An 18,936-nucleotide genomic window follows, 5' to 3' on the forward strand; every position below is an offset into this window, starting at 1 on the left:
ACCATGACTTCAGACTATATAGCACACTTAGGCAGAAATGACTGGCACACAAGACGTCATGCTAGCAAAGGTCTCTCATAAAAGTATTGCGACTCAGTTTTGTCTACCAACTGTACTACAATTACATACATATTGTCTTTAGTTGGTACAGTCAATAGTCAAAGCAACCAAATGGTCAATAGCACATCAATAAAGGGAGAAGGTTTTCTTCCCGCTGCAGTTACCAAGTTGAGGATTCAAATTCTCAATTAGCTGTAAAGTAAATAAGATACCAAATGGCTATTTGTAAATATTTTAGTACTTTTTATGAGATTAGACCATTTTGTACCACTAAAACGTGAAATGTCAGGACAAGTTAACTCACCATCTGTTTAAGACAAGAATGCAGGAAGAAAAGTACACAGTCAGTAATAGAGTGAAGCATTTATTTCAAGATTAAACACCAGCTAGCTTGCAAGTTACTCTGCTTTTCTGAAAGGCTGGGAAGCCTTTATTCCATGGCGCTCGGGTAGCTCATGAAGCAACTTAACTAGCTTAAAGTTACTGCAAAAACCCCTTTCCCAAGTTTATTATATATTCTGCATTCACAAGTTTTAGCACCAGAGACAATCTCCACTTTAAGTTGTGTGACCTCAACTAACTTTTAGGTATAAAATGTTTATTTAGACAATTATTTCAGCTTACAATAAGCTACTGGCTGTCCTTATGTGATTTCAACATTAGGATCTTTCCAGACACATTTTAAGTATTATATTTTAAGGTTAAGGACATTAATACATATTTAGACTTAGAATACATTTTAAGAAGCTGTACAGTGGCCTTCATTCTCGCATTCGTTACCGTGCAACAGTAGTCTGATGTGTTCTCTATACATGTTCTGCAAAGCTCACTCAGCACGCTGGTCTTGGCACTTAGAGGTCTTTTCAAAGACCTCTTCAGCAAATTTGTTTAAATAGGAGAGTCCAAAGTTTATGGACTCTCCATAGCCAATTCCCTCCCAGTTTCAGGATGGAATGCAGTCATGCATTTCTACAGGGGTTTTGGCTTACTACCTCTGTATTCACATGCTAAGCTCAACCGCTTAAATCCAAGCCAAAGAGTAGATACTATAACCAAGACCATACAGTCAAGAAACTTATGAGAAACTCAAGTCCTGCATAAAACTAAGTTGCACTACAGACTCAGAGCTGCCTTTTGGCTGAATGTTGCTCTATGTTTGGTTGCATTGTAGATATTACTGAAAACATCAACTCACCTTTTAGAGCAATGACTTTAGAAGCGGGATTCATGATGGCACTTTCTGCAGAAATTGGACGTCTGATGGGTGTAGTTGGATCACTCATGTCGATTATCACTACCTGTGCTTGTTCCCCTACTTTCTCTCTGATGCAGATGAATTTATCAGATTCCATTGTCAGGGTGCTAAATCCAATGTTTGCTGGGTTAATTCCCAAGTTTTGGAGCTAAATAAAAAAAAGAAAGAAAAGTAGTTTATGCTTTGACAAGGACTGTTTAATAAGTTGATGGCTTGTATAAGCTTATTTGGAAGGGAGGCATTTCTCCTTACTCAAAGAATCTGAATGCAAGCACAAAAAAAAAAACAAATAGAACACTGGCAGGTTGAAGAGAATCCCCATTAGGAAGCGTGGTTTTGTTGGCCTTCCACAGGGGAAAAAAGACTGACCACCACTTCAAATAGATTTTTTTTTTTTAAATAAATCAGTCAGTCATCTAAATTGGTTTCACTGTTTTTCCTATTTTGATTTTTTCCATCCCAATTTGGGATAAAAAGATTGAAGTGTTGGAATTTCCTACAAGAGAGACTTATGAACAGTTCTATTGGACAATATGAACCAAGGTACCAGATGTTTGGTAGTAAGCAATCAGTATTTTTAATTGGACTATGATTGTGCAATAGGTAACTGTCAGTGTACCATGTCTGACATTCTCCAATACAATACTCAGACACTCTGCTTCCTTCCCTAGACCTGAAGAGCTCAGTTTAGCTCAAAAGCTTGTAATTCCACCAACAGAAGCTGGTCCAATAAAAATCTCTCTCTCTCCACCTACCTGGTCTCATTCTCTAATAGTAACAGAGGAAGAACACCACAAATCCAAAACAGAACAACTCCAACAAAAGAACAGAAGTAGCTAGACTGCACGTCAAATTGCATGGTCTTAGTTCAGGATTTAGAAACTGGGATAAAATGCTAGTTAAGATGCTTAACCCCAGCTATAGGTGATATCCTACCTTAATGCCTATTTAATGGAGAGCTTCTACTAGCAGCTTGATAACAGACCTAGTAGTGCAATAATCTTGTGTATAGAAGATCTATCCTGGACTAGATTTTGGGGACTGGCAAATATCCGGGAAGTAACATTAGTATGGAGACTGAAGTGTCTACTAGCAGAAAGTTATGTCATGTAGTTTTAGAGTCTTTCTGGAATACTGTTTTTGGTACTAGGCTCCTAGGTACCAGAATGACAAATATGAAGGTGCTGAGAAGAGCAACAAGTTAGGAATTGGAGAGAGACTTTTATAAATAAGCGAAGGACAGAATAGAATTACTGAATATTCAAAGTGGAATTTTAGAATGGTAAAGATACAAGGTAGTACAACAGGATTAAGCCAAAGAGAAGTTTCAACTGAAATGGGGGGGGGGGTGGGAATTTGAGTGATCTCCATTCCTGAATAATCTAAGGGAATCAGAAGCTTCTGCACTTCTATTCCAACCTAGACTGAATAATGCACTTGGAACTGCACTGGGCAAGATTGAGTCAGTGTCAATCAATGGACTGTGTGTTTAAGGCAAGGCATGTGTGCTTGAGGAAAATCCCAGTCCAAATCTGAAGAAAGGAACAGCTGCTCACTCCCTCCCTCCCCAGCCCCCCCATTACATTTTCAGGCAAGTATCAGCACTAAAAAGCCTATAGTCAGGCTCTGAAGTGAAGTTGCCAAACACAGGTGACAACTGCTTGTGTCACTGAAATTCAGTTATGCCCAGCTCTGGTTCAGTTTGAGAACATCCATAAAAACCTCCACTGGGGGATGAACCAAATCCAGAAAAGCAATAACTGCAGTCATTCTGGTCAGTTACTTGATTACTACATACAAATTCATCTCCATGCTATTTAGTCTCCTATTGCTCAAGTAAAGCACATCTCTAGATAGGTTAACCTATCATCTGCTTAAAAAGTTGAACCTAGAGGCTGGGAGCCAAGAACTAGCGATGGCTTGGTTAAAGAAATTCCAATTTCAGTGGTTGTTCTAGCACAGCAGAAAGCACCACCTATAATTAAGGTTCAATCAGTCACGGTAAAAAAGGAGCCATTTCGATACTATATCTATTTAATACTCCTTTTACGATTCTCCTTCTAATGACTCAAGTTACTATAAACTTGGGGCATCTCCTGTAGATTTTAGCCCTTTAGGTTTAGTTTATAATTTGATTCCTTCTACTGTTTTCTACTTCAGAGCCCATCTTTTGGGGAGAGGTAGCCTTAAGCAAGTTCTAATTTTAATTAATATGTGAACAGTCAAATTTAGATACAGAGCCAAATGTAGCAAACTGCAAGTCTCATTTTGTCTCAACTAATAGCTTTGCTTATGGAGTTTTTGAATCTTATTGCTAATCTCTTAAAAGCTTCAACTAAAACTAATACGATTCCCTTTCTGACTGAATGAGATTGACACTAACACCCCATTCTGATTGTACTAGAAGTAAATAAAAACTGCCCTGAAGCCAAAGCATCATGGATACCACAACTGACATTATTACAATCCATTCCAGCAGTGCTTTTAAAGGGGAGACTGAAGTCACTAAGGCAATGAACAGCTCACATAGGTTTTGATCTGGTTGATCAGAGCTGGCTACAATTGAAGAGACACTCACTAAGCCATACATTAGTTATGTAATTGGTAACATTACATTTGTTGTTGGTCCAGTCCTTTTAGCTGTGATCTCTAAAGATGCCTCAGGGATCACTTCTGTACTCCCTATTAAATTGTTACTAATGCAATGCTGAAGCGCACTACTGTAATTCTGGGCTAGTCCTGACAGACCCATGTTTGCTTCAGAAGACTGAAGCTGTAAAGCAGAAAGCGAACGGGTGTAAAGCCATCTGGGAAGTCATTGAGACAGACTGGCACTAGCAGCAGTTTAAGGGAGGACCCCATCCCCACATTCTATACACGAAAGCATAATATCTAAATATGTCCAGGTAACTAACATATGCATCATGGGTCATTCATTCCAAAAAAGGTGTTTATGCAGAGTTTAAGTACTGGGAGCCTCTTCACTATGGAGTTTTGGAAATTAAGAGCTGTAAAAGTAGTTAGCATAAAAAAATTTATGCATGCATTAAAGTCAGATTTCAGGATTCTGAATCTGAGTTTTGATAAGACTTCTAATTTTGTATTTAGTCAGTATACTTTGCCAAGTATAAGATTGTAAATGGCAATCAGCCCCCAGTGTAATATGCTAAGGCCATTTACTACCTCTAGTAGAGATAAATAAAATTCAAATAGTTAATGCTATAGTTGCAATTCACATAATACTTCACAAGGCTATTGTAAGAAGTGGTGTTGGAAGCACATGGAGTGTAAAGTATTATCACCCTTTAATAAGTGAAGTTACACAGCTTGCCCAAGGCCACCAGGGCAGGGATTAGAACTCAGGAGTTCTGCTCCACGTCACATGCTCTGACTCGGAACTGTGCTCCCCTAGTGTACAGGGAGTGGGACAGAAGGAATCATTTGTCATTCTACATAAATATCCAGTTAAGCGCTTTCTTAGTTTGTAGTTTAGCCATCACATAGATTATGAAACTGACTATTTGTGCACACAGAATCTCTAAAACACATTTGCTTATTTGGAAGTAATAGTGTTTTTTCTCTTGGGCATTTTACCTCAACCCTCCATACTTAGCCAGAAGGGTTCAGAAGGGTTCAGGCCAAGTCAGGCGCCAGCTTTAAAAAGAATGGGAGGGCAGAGCAGAGCTGTTTTGCTTGGACTTCATTTGTTATAATTTCTATAAATGTTCACTGTAACAGTAAACCAGCACTGAACTTCATGTTCCCCTATATTCCCCTTCTTCCCATCCTCTATATTTGCTTTGTATCTTGTGAAATTACTATTCACTTCGACACCATTCTTCACAATGATTTACACACTGCTGCCCTCCTCCCCCCGCCACTTTCAGCATATTCTTCATGAGATGCCTCCCATTAACAATATAACCTTCAAGAGTCATTTTTAGTATCTAGAATTATGCAAGCTTAAATATGTTGTAAGAACCATTCCCATGGTGTTGACAAAATGCAGCACTCTAAATGCTGATTTAACTACTGTTACTCAGTAATCATACCACCAATTATGTATTCCCTCCCACACTGCATACCCCTGTACCTCATTTGTTCCCCAATAGCCCTCCCTTAAGCCACATACACCAGCAAGTGAGCTTTGAGAAGTTTTTGTCAGTGTTGGAGTTCAATTAGCCCCTTCCCCACTCTTTCAAGATATTTTATCCTCTAGATACGATTACATTATCCTGCAGACTCTCATGGAACCTGCAATCCTGAGTCATTATGGTATATCTTCCTTAATTTTCAACATAGTTTGAGTCTAAGTTATTAATATTAATTTTAGTCCTTAGGAATCCAATTGAGGTTTTAGAATTTAGAAATATCAATTTCTACTCCTCTCAAAAGAAGCCGGGAGGCCCTTATCTACTCTTTACAATATATATTTACTGCCTAGCAATAAGCAACAACCTCTTGGGACCTGCATCCTCTTTACAGTAGGAGATAGCAGTGAACTACTGCTAGATCTATCCCTTCTTTACCCAGGATATTTTAGCAGGCCAGTTTTCATTTTAGGCTCATTAAGAATCTTTGAGAGAATATTCAATTAGCATTTGATTTTCTTTTTTGCTCTACTTCTATTCACCCCACTTATACTCTAAAATGATGGTAAGAGTCCCTCCTGACTTATTACTCTTTCCTTTAGCATGTCACCCTCCTCCCTGATTAGACTTCAGTGATGTCATTTATATAGCTTCCCCCTCACTTAGTATAATTTCAGATACAGGATAAAGACTCCTGAAGACTTTGCTGACTTTTTCAAGTCAGCTTTCTGCCATCCAAATCCCCCCCCCCCCCCAGTTTCAAATGAAAAGCAATACTCAGAGGCACGTTCTCCCCTGTTCCATGTGTAGGTGTCAAGTTTCATGGTCACATTAACTGTTGCTCACTCTCTGCTATTAGGTTGCTTGGTATTGTCCAGCTAAGCTTTCCCATTCTATAAAGCATTTAGTCAGTGACCTGACGAGTTGAGCTATAAAGTCAAGTTATTCTGCACCCAACTCTAGAAACAGTTTTCTGAAGTTTCACCCTCCCCCCTCCATATTGATCAAGGAAGTTAAAATCCCCAGCAAATCAAAACTTTGGCAAACCTTAATGCTAAAGAGCCTTGTAGCAACGCTGATGATCAGTCTATCATTTCAAGCACAACATAAATACAAAGTTGTCTGAGCCAGAACTGTTTCAAGGTTCTCATTTGAATGCCCTTCCTTGGGCAGCTGAAGCAAGATAAAAATATATGGGAGTCTAAACCGTTCTTTGCCACGAATTACATTTAGGAACATAATCCTCATGTCCCCAACCTACTCAAAGGAAGAACTGTAGAAGTAATCTTCCATTATCCAAGGTAGAGTGGAAAGCTGTTTCTTTAGGTATGCTAGACAGCTTTCAAAGTATTTTCTAGCGTATGACCTTGGTACTTCTACAGCCATTTACTCCATCCAGTATGGTATGTTAGGCTGATGGGGTAGCTGCATCTTTCCAACACCTGCAGTACCACAGTAGAACCTCTGTTCCAAATGAAGGGTGTGGTTGACCCGTCAGTTTGTAACTGGAAATATGCAATCAGACAGCAGAGACAAAAAAAAGCACACACAATACTGTATTAAACTACTAAAAAAGGGAAAGCTTAAAAAATTAGACAAGGTAAGGAAACTTTCTGCTTGTTTCATTTAAATTAAAATGGTTAAAAGCAGCATTTTTCTTCTGTATAATAAAGCTTTGAAATGTTACTATGTCAATTTTCAGTTGTAAACTTTTGAAAGAACAGCCAGAACATTTTGTTCAGAGTTAAACCTCCATTCCTGAGGTGGTCATAACTCTGTATTGGCTCTTAGTTACAGTAGAACTCCAAAAAGTTTAGAGCAGACAATGTTCTGTTAGGACTGTTTACTAGCTTCCCACGCACCCACAACCAACACGTTTTATCATATTGTTCTCCCATGGGAGGAACCACCATCTCAAAGTAACTCACCAAAAGCTATCTGTCATAACTGACCCTATGTGTGGTCCGCAAGGCCAACTGAACAGTTAAAATTTGTATGCAATATGCAGAATATAAATAGTTATATTTAGAACACTAGCATTTTAATGTTGCCTCCTTCAGAGCCTGATAAGTCTGGTAGAGAAGCCAGCAAGAACCTACAGTTCAGAGAGAGCAAAACTATCATTCTGTTCTACATTTCTATTCTCAGGTCTGGTCTTTTTTTCCTTTTTTTTGGGGGGGGGGGGGGGAGGAGAGGGTCTAACCTAAGGTGGTGTGAATTTAAGACAATATAAATTGGGATAATCTCTGTAGAGGCCCTTATTTCAGTCCAAAAAAAGGGTTTGGGTTTAAACTACATTCAAAAATTGTACTGGAATAAGTGTTTCCACACCGGTATACCAGTATTTTTAAACTACTGAACTGTCCCCACATAGAAACCATTTAACCCCTTTGTTTATACTATTTGTCAGAATAACCTCACAAATTTGCAGTTCAGTTTTCTAAAAAAATCTTGTGGTGATGGTGGCAGCAAGTGCCTCCAGTGGTGAATACTGTACCAGTTGTATTTAATAAGCAATTCTTTTTTGGATTTGTACAGAAGAGTTTAGCCTTTGCAGTTCACTTTTACCTGCCATCTGAAGTAAATCTGGAGTGCAAAGAAAGCAATTACTACATTAAATAAGAAGCCAGATAGCACAGTAGGCTCATTTGGCTCCTGACAGATGGAGGAATACATTGGTCTCATAGCCTAGCAGCAAGTATCAGCAAATCAAGACTGCAATTGCACATAATTGACCCAAATGGGAATGGCCAGAGATTTGAGATATAATATTAGAATTTTAATACATTGTTATGTATAGGAAGTCTTGACATATCCTATTTTAAAATTAGGATTAGCCCTCAGTGAGCACCACAGCCCGCTGAACTAACAGATTATGTTTGGATGTGTTAAAGTACATCAGTAATACCCGTTTTGGAGCATGCACCTCTGAATAGAAAGTGGACATGTTTAGTAATGCTAACTGCTAGTTTGAATACAGAATTATGCTACACTGAAGTAGCTGTCAACTCTCCACAAAAAGTTACACTTGTGTGCTATTTCCTGAAGTTGCACTTATCCTTTTACAGATTATTCTGGTAGAAAATTAGCAGTGAAATTTCTACATGAAGTTTTGTTTTTGGAGTGATGACAATGACCTCTAAACAAATTTGTTAGAAGACAAATATGCTGAAGTTATGATTGGTATAATCTTCTCAATTCTGAAATTAGAAGACTTCCACATCTATTCAAGTTGGGGAAACTCCTAACTTGAGGCTATTTTGCTGAAGGCAAAGGACTTGTTTTTTACAATAGGTTTGTGAATATTTGAGCAGCCTTTATCTAGTGCCAACAGACCCAATGCAAGCCAGCCTACATCATTCTGCTACTGGCTCCAACCCACTATATATTCAATCCTAAACCTCTTCTGTAAGATGAGCAGTCTACTAAAATGCAGTATTTGTTATAAATTGATGCAGGAACTTCTACCTGATGGTACCAAGTTCACTAATTTAGTTCACTTGTGGCAAAACATCCCACTTGACTTATGTGGTAAGAAGCAAGGATAAGCTTTATTCAGCAGAACACGGTTCTTCCATGGGACACCCAAATCTAATTCTAAATATCGTTTTGATCTACTAGCAAATCTTTGTTTGCTGGTAAAACTCAGATGTACATTTCAGACATACTGAAGTCATTAGATTAGAACTGTTCTTCTGATAACAGAGCATGTTTTTTGCGGGACAGAATTACTATTCTAGATAACACTAGGCTTCTTCTCCATAGCTTTCTTTTAGAAGGGCAAAATTCAGAATATTAAGATGGGATATACAGTCAACATGCAGCAAGCCTGGAGATCAGCTCATGTTTGAGTCAGTTACATTCTAGAGCTTTTTAAATCTAAGCCTTCCATCCCCAACATAGATACAGAATATCTTTTACAGTATACCTCAAGTTGATCATAGCATTTTCAGTTTAAGGTGAAGTCAGTGAGGTAATGACCATCAGAACACGTTTAGCTGCTACATGTAAGGAACACAGCTTCCTATTTTGTAGAAGAGTACATTAATATATACCAGTTAAATAGTGGCAGTTTGTGCATCTAAGTTACAAAGTTCACTTTCAGGGGAAAAAAGTTATTTGAACTACTCCAGCTGGTAAACCTCCTCTAACATGTACCATGTTTTGTAAATGGGATTGTCATTGCGGGAGGACAAGTCACATGCCATCTATATGCTACCACCCAAGGCACCATGCATTTTTTAACCACAGAACTGACATGGCTAAAAGGCAACAAAAGGCATCACTTGGCAGACTTCATAAATGGTATCAAGTAATCCAGACCCTAGACTAGGCTCTTAACAGTCCTTCTTGCCAATTGTAAACCAAGTTACCTGGGGTTTCAGAGTCAAATTCTGGCTTCAGTCTATACCCTGCACTAAGTTCCTGCAGACAGCTATTCTGTCCTAGAATGTGATACAGCTACAGGTGAATGCCTAGAGTTTCATTGTATACTGTGAATAATTTGAGAAATTATGTAGTTTATTTTGTGTAGTGAGAAGTGTCAGGTTTGATGAACTCACCTGCTAAGTTATATTAATTCAGCTTTTTCCTGCTTCTTACAGCGCCAGCCCTGGAAGTTGTTTTTGTATGATCCAAGTACCTTTATTCAATATTACTTCCCCTCTATTATGCTAGACAGGATGCACACAGTTTAGCAGCAAATCACATTTATCAAAAAATATTTGTCATAGCCTAACTTCACGACACAGCATGATAGAAATAAAGGTCTTACATAATATTTAGCTATGAAGTGTAGCGACAGGGAAAAAATGTCTTAGACTATATCTGTTGTGTCTATTCTTGCTTAATTTCATGTATGTAAAATATTTGAGCTAAACTAGCCAGCATGAGCTACCTTCACTGTAGACAAAAATAAGAATTAGTTCCTAAAAGCTACAAGGCTACACTGGAGTGCTTGACTATGCTTTTTCCATCCTTATCTGTTTAAATAATCTCAGCATGGTGTCAAAGACTTATAAAGTTTACCCAATACCTAGTTAATATTGCATCTGACTTGCAGAACCCCTGTTATTTCAGTCCTAGGTCACTATGTGCTCTGCCAAACTTTACTTTTAATAGTCACTGGGTTTGATCATGTGGATTAAGGTCCCTTATTGGCAAAGCTGAGACCAACCACACAATAGCACCATATGTAGATCAGATTAGTCTAGAGATGGGCAAACTAAGGCCCACGGACCACCCTCCTGCCCAGCCCCTGAGCTCCTGGCACAGGAGGCTAGCCCCCGGCCCCTCCCCTGCTGTCCCCTCCCCTGCCGCCTCAGCACACCATGCTGCCAGTGTAGCGTATTAAACTGCTGCATGTAGGAATGTGCTACTGGTAGCAGTTACGGAGAGCAATTTACTACACTACACCGGCGCAATGCTCTGGGCAGCCGGGCAACGCTCTGGGCAGCGCGGCTATAGTGCTGCCAGCCACCAGTGCTCTGTGCTGAGCGGTAAGGGAGCAGAGGGGGTTGGATAGAGGGCAGGGGAGTTTGGGGTGGTGGTTAGGGGTGTGGACAGGGTTGGAGCGGTCAGAGGTTCTGGAGGCAGTCAGGGAGCATGGGGGGGAGGGGAAGGGAAGGGGCTGTCAGGGGGTAAGAAGCAAGGGGGGCTGGATAGGGGGCGTGGGCACAGCCTTCCCTAACCAGCCCTCCATACAATTTCTGAAACCCGATGTGGCCCTCAGGCCAAAAAGTTTGCCCACCCCTGGATTAGTCTGTTACCTAGAGACAAAATGCAACTGTTAGGTCCCAAAAGGAAAGTCTGAGAACCTGTGGGTTACTCTAAGGTCTAGGCATGTGCCATGAACTATTTAGAAAACTCTTGTGGGTCATTCCCAATCCCAGTTCTACTTCCACACCTTTTGCACTACACTTTAACGTGAGAGGGTGCAGGTTGTTAGAGTTGAGTGAAGGCACAGCATATGTGCGCTCTTTTGTAAAGGTTTTTTGAATACTGCTTTCAGCCCCTACCACTGACAAGTCCATTTTTGTTAATTTAATTTCATTCCATTCCATCATAAAGCTACTGTATGCCATAGAACCAAAGCAGTTAGTGTCCAGTAACTTTTCTGCACTTCAAACTACTTCCTATTATGTTGGCTGATCCTAATCAGGTCAGTTTATTTGCCCAGAGGATGTTTAAATCTAAATTAATGGTAGGACTAATACTTGCCCCCAGAAACTACCAGTAATAGTCAGCTAAATCTGAATGTCTACAGCCATAAAGTTTTTATTGGGTTATTGCCAAATGGGCTACTGGAGGGTCAGGAAACAGTGGGGGTGATTCTAAACTAAGAGCCTACAAGCATTTCAATTATAACCTTTAGATATGGTAGAGTACTTCCTCTGTAGGCATAACTTATAGTATGGTGATTCAAGATTCTAAAACCCTTAAATATTTGGACAGTAGAGCTAGCTCCCACCAAATACAGTGCGTAGCAGTTGTACAGAAGTGTAAGTTTTTAGTACTGTTTGCATACAACATGAGACTAATTACAATAGACGCTTAAGTCCATACTCACCCTCCTGCCTCAAAAAAGGAAGTTATGCAGAACTGTCAGACTCCATCATGCTGTGCTCTGACAGCTTAAGGCAACAGCCCTATGAACCACCACCAAAATAGATAAGAATGCTGCCTCTTGATTTCTGACAAGGCATCCAATCTCTATACATTTGTTATTGCTCAGTGTTAAGTGACAATTGCATAGGAGAGGAGACTGAACTGAAACCAAAACCCAATGCTACTGTCAGAAAACTGAACCTGTTTACTTGTTAAGTAGAGAGAGGTGTTCTCTTTATTATGCTTCACACACACTTTTCTATCCACTACAGAACAATTCACTCAGCAATCGTGACCTCTTGGACAGCCCAAAGTGCTTAAGATCAGAAGTATGAAAGTCAGAACTACATTTACGATAGAGTAACATTTAGTTTGTCATGTTTCCAAGTAACATGGATGTACAATTTGCAAATATTCTATGGATACTTTCCTCAGAGGTCAAATATTTAGCTATAGTAGATTCATGAAAGCCTTGCTCAGTCTAGTGCCACTACTGTTCATCTTGAGTCACAGGCCTGTTGCCCAACTGACAGTAATTCCTGCAGAGAGAGACTCTGGTCAGACAATTGTAATTTTCAGCCTACTTGTTCAGAAAAGTGTGCAGGCATGTTGGTGGTGTACTATTGCTTTATAATGAGAACAGGGGAACTTCAGAATCTTATAATGGTATGTGTCAAGATCCTCCAGCATAAGAGTCCAACAAAGCTCATGTATAAGATTAGGTTCAGTTCTCTAGTAGAAAACTGATTTGTTACTAGCCAATAGGTTAACAGATCTTAGTTTAAGTTAAGCTACTTCCTTACCAGACACGGAGCTTGCCAAGCCAATTTGTGGCAGCATCACCACCTAAATACAGAGCTCTCAGACCACCATCAAATCTGCTCAGAGGGCAATTGTTAGCAATGCAAGATAGTATATCTTTGACCACACTTGCATGTAGGATCCTCTCACTGGCCTCAGGTATGAAGGCTTCCTGCACATTGACCTTGTCCCCTTCAAAACTGAAGTGTCCATGAGTAGCATGGCAAATCAAAGATGGGTACACGCATGGTTGGGTCAGCTATAAGAGGTCTCTGACACCAGCTGCAAACCATTCTTCATGACACAGCTATGTTGCAAAGAAAGCTGGGTAGGGCAAGTGTGCCCATGACTGGTGCCTCGTATGACAAGAGTGCTCTTGGGTGACTGAAGAGGTCTGTGTATAGTGGTAGGCTTGGGGCCTGATCTTCTCAACCATTCTGGCTGTAGCAGCCTCAGAACAGATGTGTGGAAGAGTGATGTTGCTTAACACAGGGAATCATGTACTGGTGTGGGCTGGATCATCTCAGTTACAATGCACATGGTTAACAGCTGTGTGCCAAATGACTTGACATGTGATAATGAAGCCAGAACAGCGCATAGTATTCTGCTGCAGAGTAACAGAGAGCTAAACCAGATGATCATGGGGAGCAAACTCTGAAGTGCTCCTGATTTTGCGATTTGTTACGTGACAACCTTTGCCAGTTTTCACTATCCACTAAAATGGCTTTAAATCCAAAACAAGTTTACAGGACGATCAGTTAATTTGTTCAGACAGTTAAATCCCTGAAACAGAGCTCGTGTCTTGTTTTTTTTATAGCACTGATCATACCATTAATTCACTAAATATTGATTTTCTTCATTGCATTCACTCCCTCACAAGACCGTGTCAGTTTATACTACACTGTGGGAGCCACACTTGTGAACTATAGATATTTTTCACATTTAGTTTGCATTGTTTGTAGTTCAGCATGCACATGGTGTTTTAGACCAATGAATGTAGTGTGTTGAACAATATTAACCATTGCCTGAATGATCACTAGAATCCTCCATTAGATTGCTTTAGGTGTATTATATGTATATGATGCATCTGGGTAATGGGATACAGAACCTCCTGCTGTCAACAAAATATGTCACACAGCAGAATGTATCAATGGCATTTCAGCATCTTCAGAGGCCTGTTTGGGCAGTAGGATAGCTATGTGACAACTAAGATACAAGTGTTCAATACAATAGTGATGACAACTTACATGGAGCAGAAACATGGCAATTTAACAGCTCAGGAGAGGAAATTAAACAGTTCTCAGTGTCAAGAGTTAGAGAAAACTGATTTGTGATGAAATCAAACTAGTGAGAAGATATTTTGATAATCCAACAAATCACAGTTTTACACCAGTTGAGAATAAGACAACCACAACGGTGAGATCATGTCTAATGTGCAGAAGGTGGCAGATATGCTTTTATAGAACGTTTAATAGACCTAAGGTTGAAGAAAGCAGTTCAAGAGGCAGATCACAAATGAGGTTGGAAGATGTTATTTTGAGGGATTTAAGAAGCCTCCCCCAACCAATTCTTGAAGGAAGATGATGATTTGCAAGATACTGTTTGATATGGAAGTCCATTCAACAGGCCACCATGGCTACATCATAGCCACTTGAATCTGCTGCTGCATTTATTCAAAAGCAGAAGACATATTATTGAACTATTTTTGACCTGGCCCATTTCCTTCATTTTTCCTATTTATCCATTTCTAGCCACGTACAATTCCCTTTACAATGTTTTCATTAACTTTGATTAGCTAGTTTACACAATCTCTTAAAGCTTGTAATATTTCAAAGTTTCTCTAGAGATACATCTTTTCACCTATATTTTATCACTGTTCAAGAATAATGTTTTCTTTAAGCAGGATTACAGTTATATAGACTAACCCCATACTAGAAACGCACTGAGGCAAGTTAAAGCTATGTTTTGCTAACATTAAGCATGGTTTAGTCATCTTTTAGAATTACTCATGCCTGAAGTGTTACATCAATCATTTAATGTTTCAGAGTAGCAGCTGTGTTAGCCTGTATCCGCAAAAAACAGGAGTACTTGTGGCACCTTAGAGACTAAAATTTATTTGAGCACAAGCTTTCGTGGGCTACAGCTATATCCGACAAAGTGGGCTGTAGCCCACAAAAGCTTGTGCTCAAATAAATTTGTTAGTCTCTAAGGTGCCACAAGTACTCCTGTTCTTTTTATTAATCATTTAAATGGCCAAGTGTAAGAAGTCAGAAACATCTAGCAATAATGCAAAGTAAAATGTATAATTACAGATACTTTTTTTTTTTTTATGGTAGACTGGAAGAAAGTTTAGTACTATACAACTGCCCTATACATTTAAAAAAATTCAAGCAGCTATCAAAAATAGTATTTTACACCATGTCACAATATCCACTGCCACAAGTCTTTCACGCATTTTGTTTTGGTATTAGGAGGACAGTTAGTGAATTGACTAGCCAGCTCACTTCTTTTGCCAGAATTTGTAAATTTATGTAAGTTCACGATCCAACTTGGCAAAAGGATTTTAATCCAGTTTTGAGTGAAGTTAACAAAATAGGAGCAGAGGCTTCATTTTCTCCAATGAAATTGCCCCTTTTATCAATAGCCAATTTTACTTCAATTATTTAAAAAGCTACTCATTAAGCTCTGACTTTCAAATTAATGCCTCTAACAACCCTTTTCTTTTTATAAACCATATATGAAGTTACATCTACAGTGTACTTCAAAGTTGAAATGGTTGATTATTCAGAAACAGTTTAATATTGTTCTCACTCAATCCTGTCCCCACAGCAATGATTGGTTATCTAAAAAGGGCTGGCAATAACAGAAAGGGAGCCAGAGTCATTCAGGAAGGAGAGGTAATTTGAGATAAGTGTGCTTGCACACAAATTTTAAACACTTTCCTCCTGAATTAAAAAAGTAAGCCATTCAGGAGCACCTTCTAGTTTAGCTTGCTCAAATAGTTAAGTAACAGCAGACAAGAAGCTGCATATAGAGGCACACTTATATGTGTCCCTAATTTAGGGAAAGTTGTGTTTAATCATAATTTGTCCATACCAGCCCATTCGCACTTCCTGCCTCAGTATTATGTTCAAGTGTTCATGAACACAAACCATGAGGAGCTGGTTGGGATGGAAAGGGTTTGCTCCCTTAATGTTAAGCAAGGAAAAAAAGGGATAGAGTCTGAAGGAAGTTAGTCAGTTTCTGACCCATCCTTCCTGTTTTAACAATAAAAATCTCAAAAGATGACACAATATTAACAGTAAATAAAGTGTTTCTAGAGCTCAGTAGGGGGAAAACAAAAAATGCAAGTTTAAACACAAGTAGACAGGGGGAGGGTCATGTAATAAAGTTGAAAGATGCTGTAGAGAACAAGTAAATAAACCTGCACTGTGACAGACAATTGACATTTTGAAATGGATGCTAATTTGACAGCGACAGTGCAAAGACAAGAGCACTTGCCAAGTCCATTTCCTGTTCTCATTCGTTTAGTGAATTCCTGCCTTGAACTGCCTGTTCAGAAGCAGCTATTTTCCCCTCAGTTTTAGTTTACAAACACCATCCTCCCCAATCACCAATTCATAGAAAAATGTTAATCTATACATCACTGCTGTAGCTTATTCTCATCGTTCAAGCATGTTTGCTCTGTTATATTCATGGATATTTTCCAATGCTGCCATTATTCCTTAAGCAGGAAAAAGAAAATAGCTACAGATCATTTATAGGGAGGGTTTGAATGTTACTTTGTAGGAAGGTGGGCAGCTTCCAAATCCAGATTTTATTTTTTTCCTCCTTATTTTACAAAAATCCCTCCCAATTTGCAGCACAGGCTGCAAGATCCCCCAGGAATCCCTGCAACCTGGGACAGATGGTCATTTGTGAAACAGAGGGGCAAAATTAGGGAGCCCACCTAAACTAAAGCTCTTGCCCACAGCTCCAGAGACAAATAATGCCAATCCCTGTTCCTCACACTCTCCATTGCTGGAGTAAAGCCGACAAGCAGCTCTGAGACCTCCCCCTTCAGCCCTAAAAAGAGAGTCACTCAAGCAGCGAGTGACTCTGCACAAATAGCACAGGCTGCAACAAAAAGAGAGAGAAAGGGGAATGAATGAGGGGGCCAGTCCCAGAGCCCGCACCTGAAGCTGACTTGACTCCCACTCCCCATAAACCAGCTTCAACCCAAGCCCTCCCCTGCACTGGTCTCAAGCAGGGATATTTGGGCAACGACGTGGGAAAGTCAAGCCAAGAGGCAGGCGCATTCTGTGTGTATCATCCACATGGTCCCTCCCGCAGAGGGGGAGCCTGAAGGAATTGCAGAGAGGCCACCCCCCCCCCGCCCCCAACAGCTACTGGCCCCTCCACGGGGGGGGGGGGGGCGGGGTCGCTTCTCCCCATTCCCTCCCCCCCGCTACACTGGCCCCTCCACGGGGGAAGAAGAGGGTGTCGCTGCTCCCAATTGCCTCCCTTCCCCCCGCCCTACACTGGCCCCTCCACCAGGGGAGCTCTCCGCTCCCCATTTCCTCCCTCCCCCCCACACTGGCCCCTCCACAGGGGGGGTCTCCGCTCCCCATTCCCCCCCCCCCCCAACTGATTTTCTCCTCCATACAGCCCTGACCCCTGAGAGCAGCCTCGGCCGCCGCCGCCCCACCTCTCCGGCCCGCAGCCCCCACCCCCGGCGCCGGGCAGAGGAAGCTCGGGCGCTCCCCGCCCGAGCCCGGCAGGCCCCGCCGCTCACCTGGAAGTGCTCCTGGAAGCGAATGGGCAGGATCTGGGCCATGGCTGCGAGCAGCCCGTGGAGGGCGCCCAGGGCAGAGGCGCAGGACCCGGCCGCGGCAGGCAGAGGGGCAGGCGCTGCTGCACCCCACACACACACAGGCAGGCAGGGAAGAGGTGGCGCAGGCGCAGAGCGGCGTTCAAGGATCCCGTCTCCAGCCCCCTCAGCTCCTTTTCTGACTCAGACCTCGGGCCCACTCACCCTGTTCGGGATCCCTCCGCCCCTCAGCTTGCCGGGGTCTCTAAAAAAATAGTCCCTTCGCTAGCCTCACACCTCCGCCACCTTGTCACTCCATCTCCCATTCCCACTGGAGGGGGGAGACGGCATCACCGCGTTCATAACGGAACTGTGGAGGGGCTTCGTCCCATAAAGAGATGCACGACCCAGAAGAGAGGCAAAGTCACTCGAGAAGCCCTAGGTATCCTTCCGCAAGAGCCTGGGTCCTGTCCTGCCACAAGGTGTCACGTGACTTGACCCCCCGCCCCCGCCATCCTCCACCTAGCTGGTCCAGGATCCCTACAGTGGAACCAGCCCCAGGGATGCTGCCCAGGGCAGGGCTCTCACTCCAGCAGAGCTGCCAAGGCTCCCTCGTTTTGGGGGCAGAGAGGCTCCCTTCTTTTCCATGAATATTGATTACCTCTATGGTAGGGCACAGGTTGCATTAGCCTTTATTGTAAGGCAGTTTTCAGAAGCTGCACCTGTCCCATCCCATCCCTGTGTATTTCATGGAGACCTTTAAAATCGTACTGGCCCCTTTCTCTTTAAATCTCCCTTATTGTCACAGCTGATCCGTCAGTAGCAGCAAGAGGGTTTCCCTTGTGATTTCTTACTTAGGCAGTTAATTTCACACACACCCCCACTGCCAAAAAGAAAGGAAAAGCTTGGGGTTGGCAAAACACACCCCCATCCCGATCAAATTCTACAGAGTGGGTGATCAAATTGTTCACAAGCAGAATTCCCTCTGCTACCCCATAAATCTTTCTCATAATATCTACATCCTGTGCCGTACAAACGCCAAAACAAAAATCCCTGCCAGCAAACTGTTAATTTCCACCAGCCCCTATTTTTTTCAGATTTCAGGCAAACAGCTTGTTTTTCAAAGATACTGACCCCAACTCTGGTTGAAGTCAATGAGCACTAATAGCACTTAGTGTCTGTGAAAATCATGCCAAAAACTGGGTGTATCCCATTCAGTATGGCACGTTGTTCCCTTTTTGTGGTGGCTAGGCTACAGATAATGTTTCATGAGCTTGGTACAGCGTTAGCTAACAGAGCTGGGTTATTTCGCTCAGCTAGTAGTGGCTTTGGCT

At 41.4% G+C, this 18,936-nt stretch overlaps 1 protein-coding gene across 4 annotated transcripts in view; it reads right to left on the reverse strand.

The window, feature by feature from the left end:
- The window catches only part of LOC102941617 (clathrin heavy chain 2), a 58,831-nt gene extending 40,758 nt beyond the window's left edge, over positions 1–18,073 (reverse strand). For 2 of the 4 annotated variants that reach the window (XM_037878738.2, XM_037878736.2), the window contains exons 1-3: positions 17,588–17,793; positions 1,256–1,463; positions 365–367 (exon numbers count right to left, since the gene is read on the reverse strand). In XM_037878738.2, the coding sequence (XP_037734666.1) occupies positions 365–367; positions 1,256–1,463; positions 17,588–17,629 (253 nt within the window). In that variant the 5' untranslated portion in view covers positions 17,630–17,793. Of the gene's footprint in view, positions 1–364; positions 368–1,255; positions 1,464–17,587 lie in introns of all 4 variants that reach the window. The other 2 variants (XM_037878739.2, XM_037878737.2) reach the window with 2 other exon arrangements.
- Between the last annotated feature and the right edge of the window lie 863 nt (positions 18,074–18,936).

Source organism: Chelonia mydas, chromosome 15, assembly GCF_015237465.2.
Source record: "Chelonia mydas isolate rCheMyd1 chromosome 15, rCheMyd1.pri.v2, whole genome shotgun sequence".
Taxonomy (NCBI): domain Eukaryota; kingdom Metazoa; phylum Chordata; order Testudines; family Cheloniidae; genus Chelonia; species Chelonia mydas.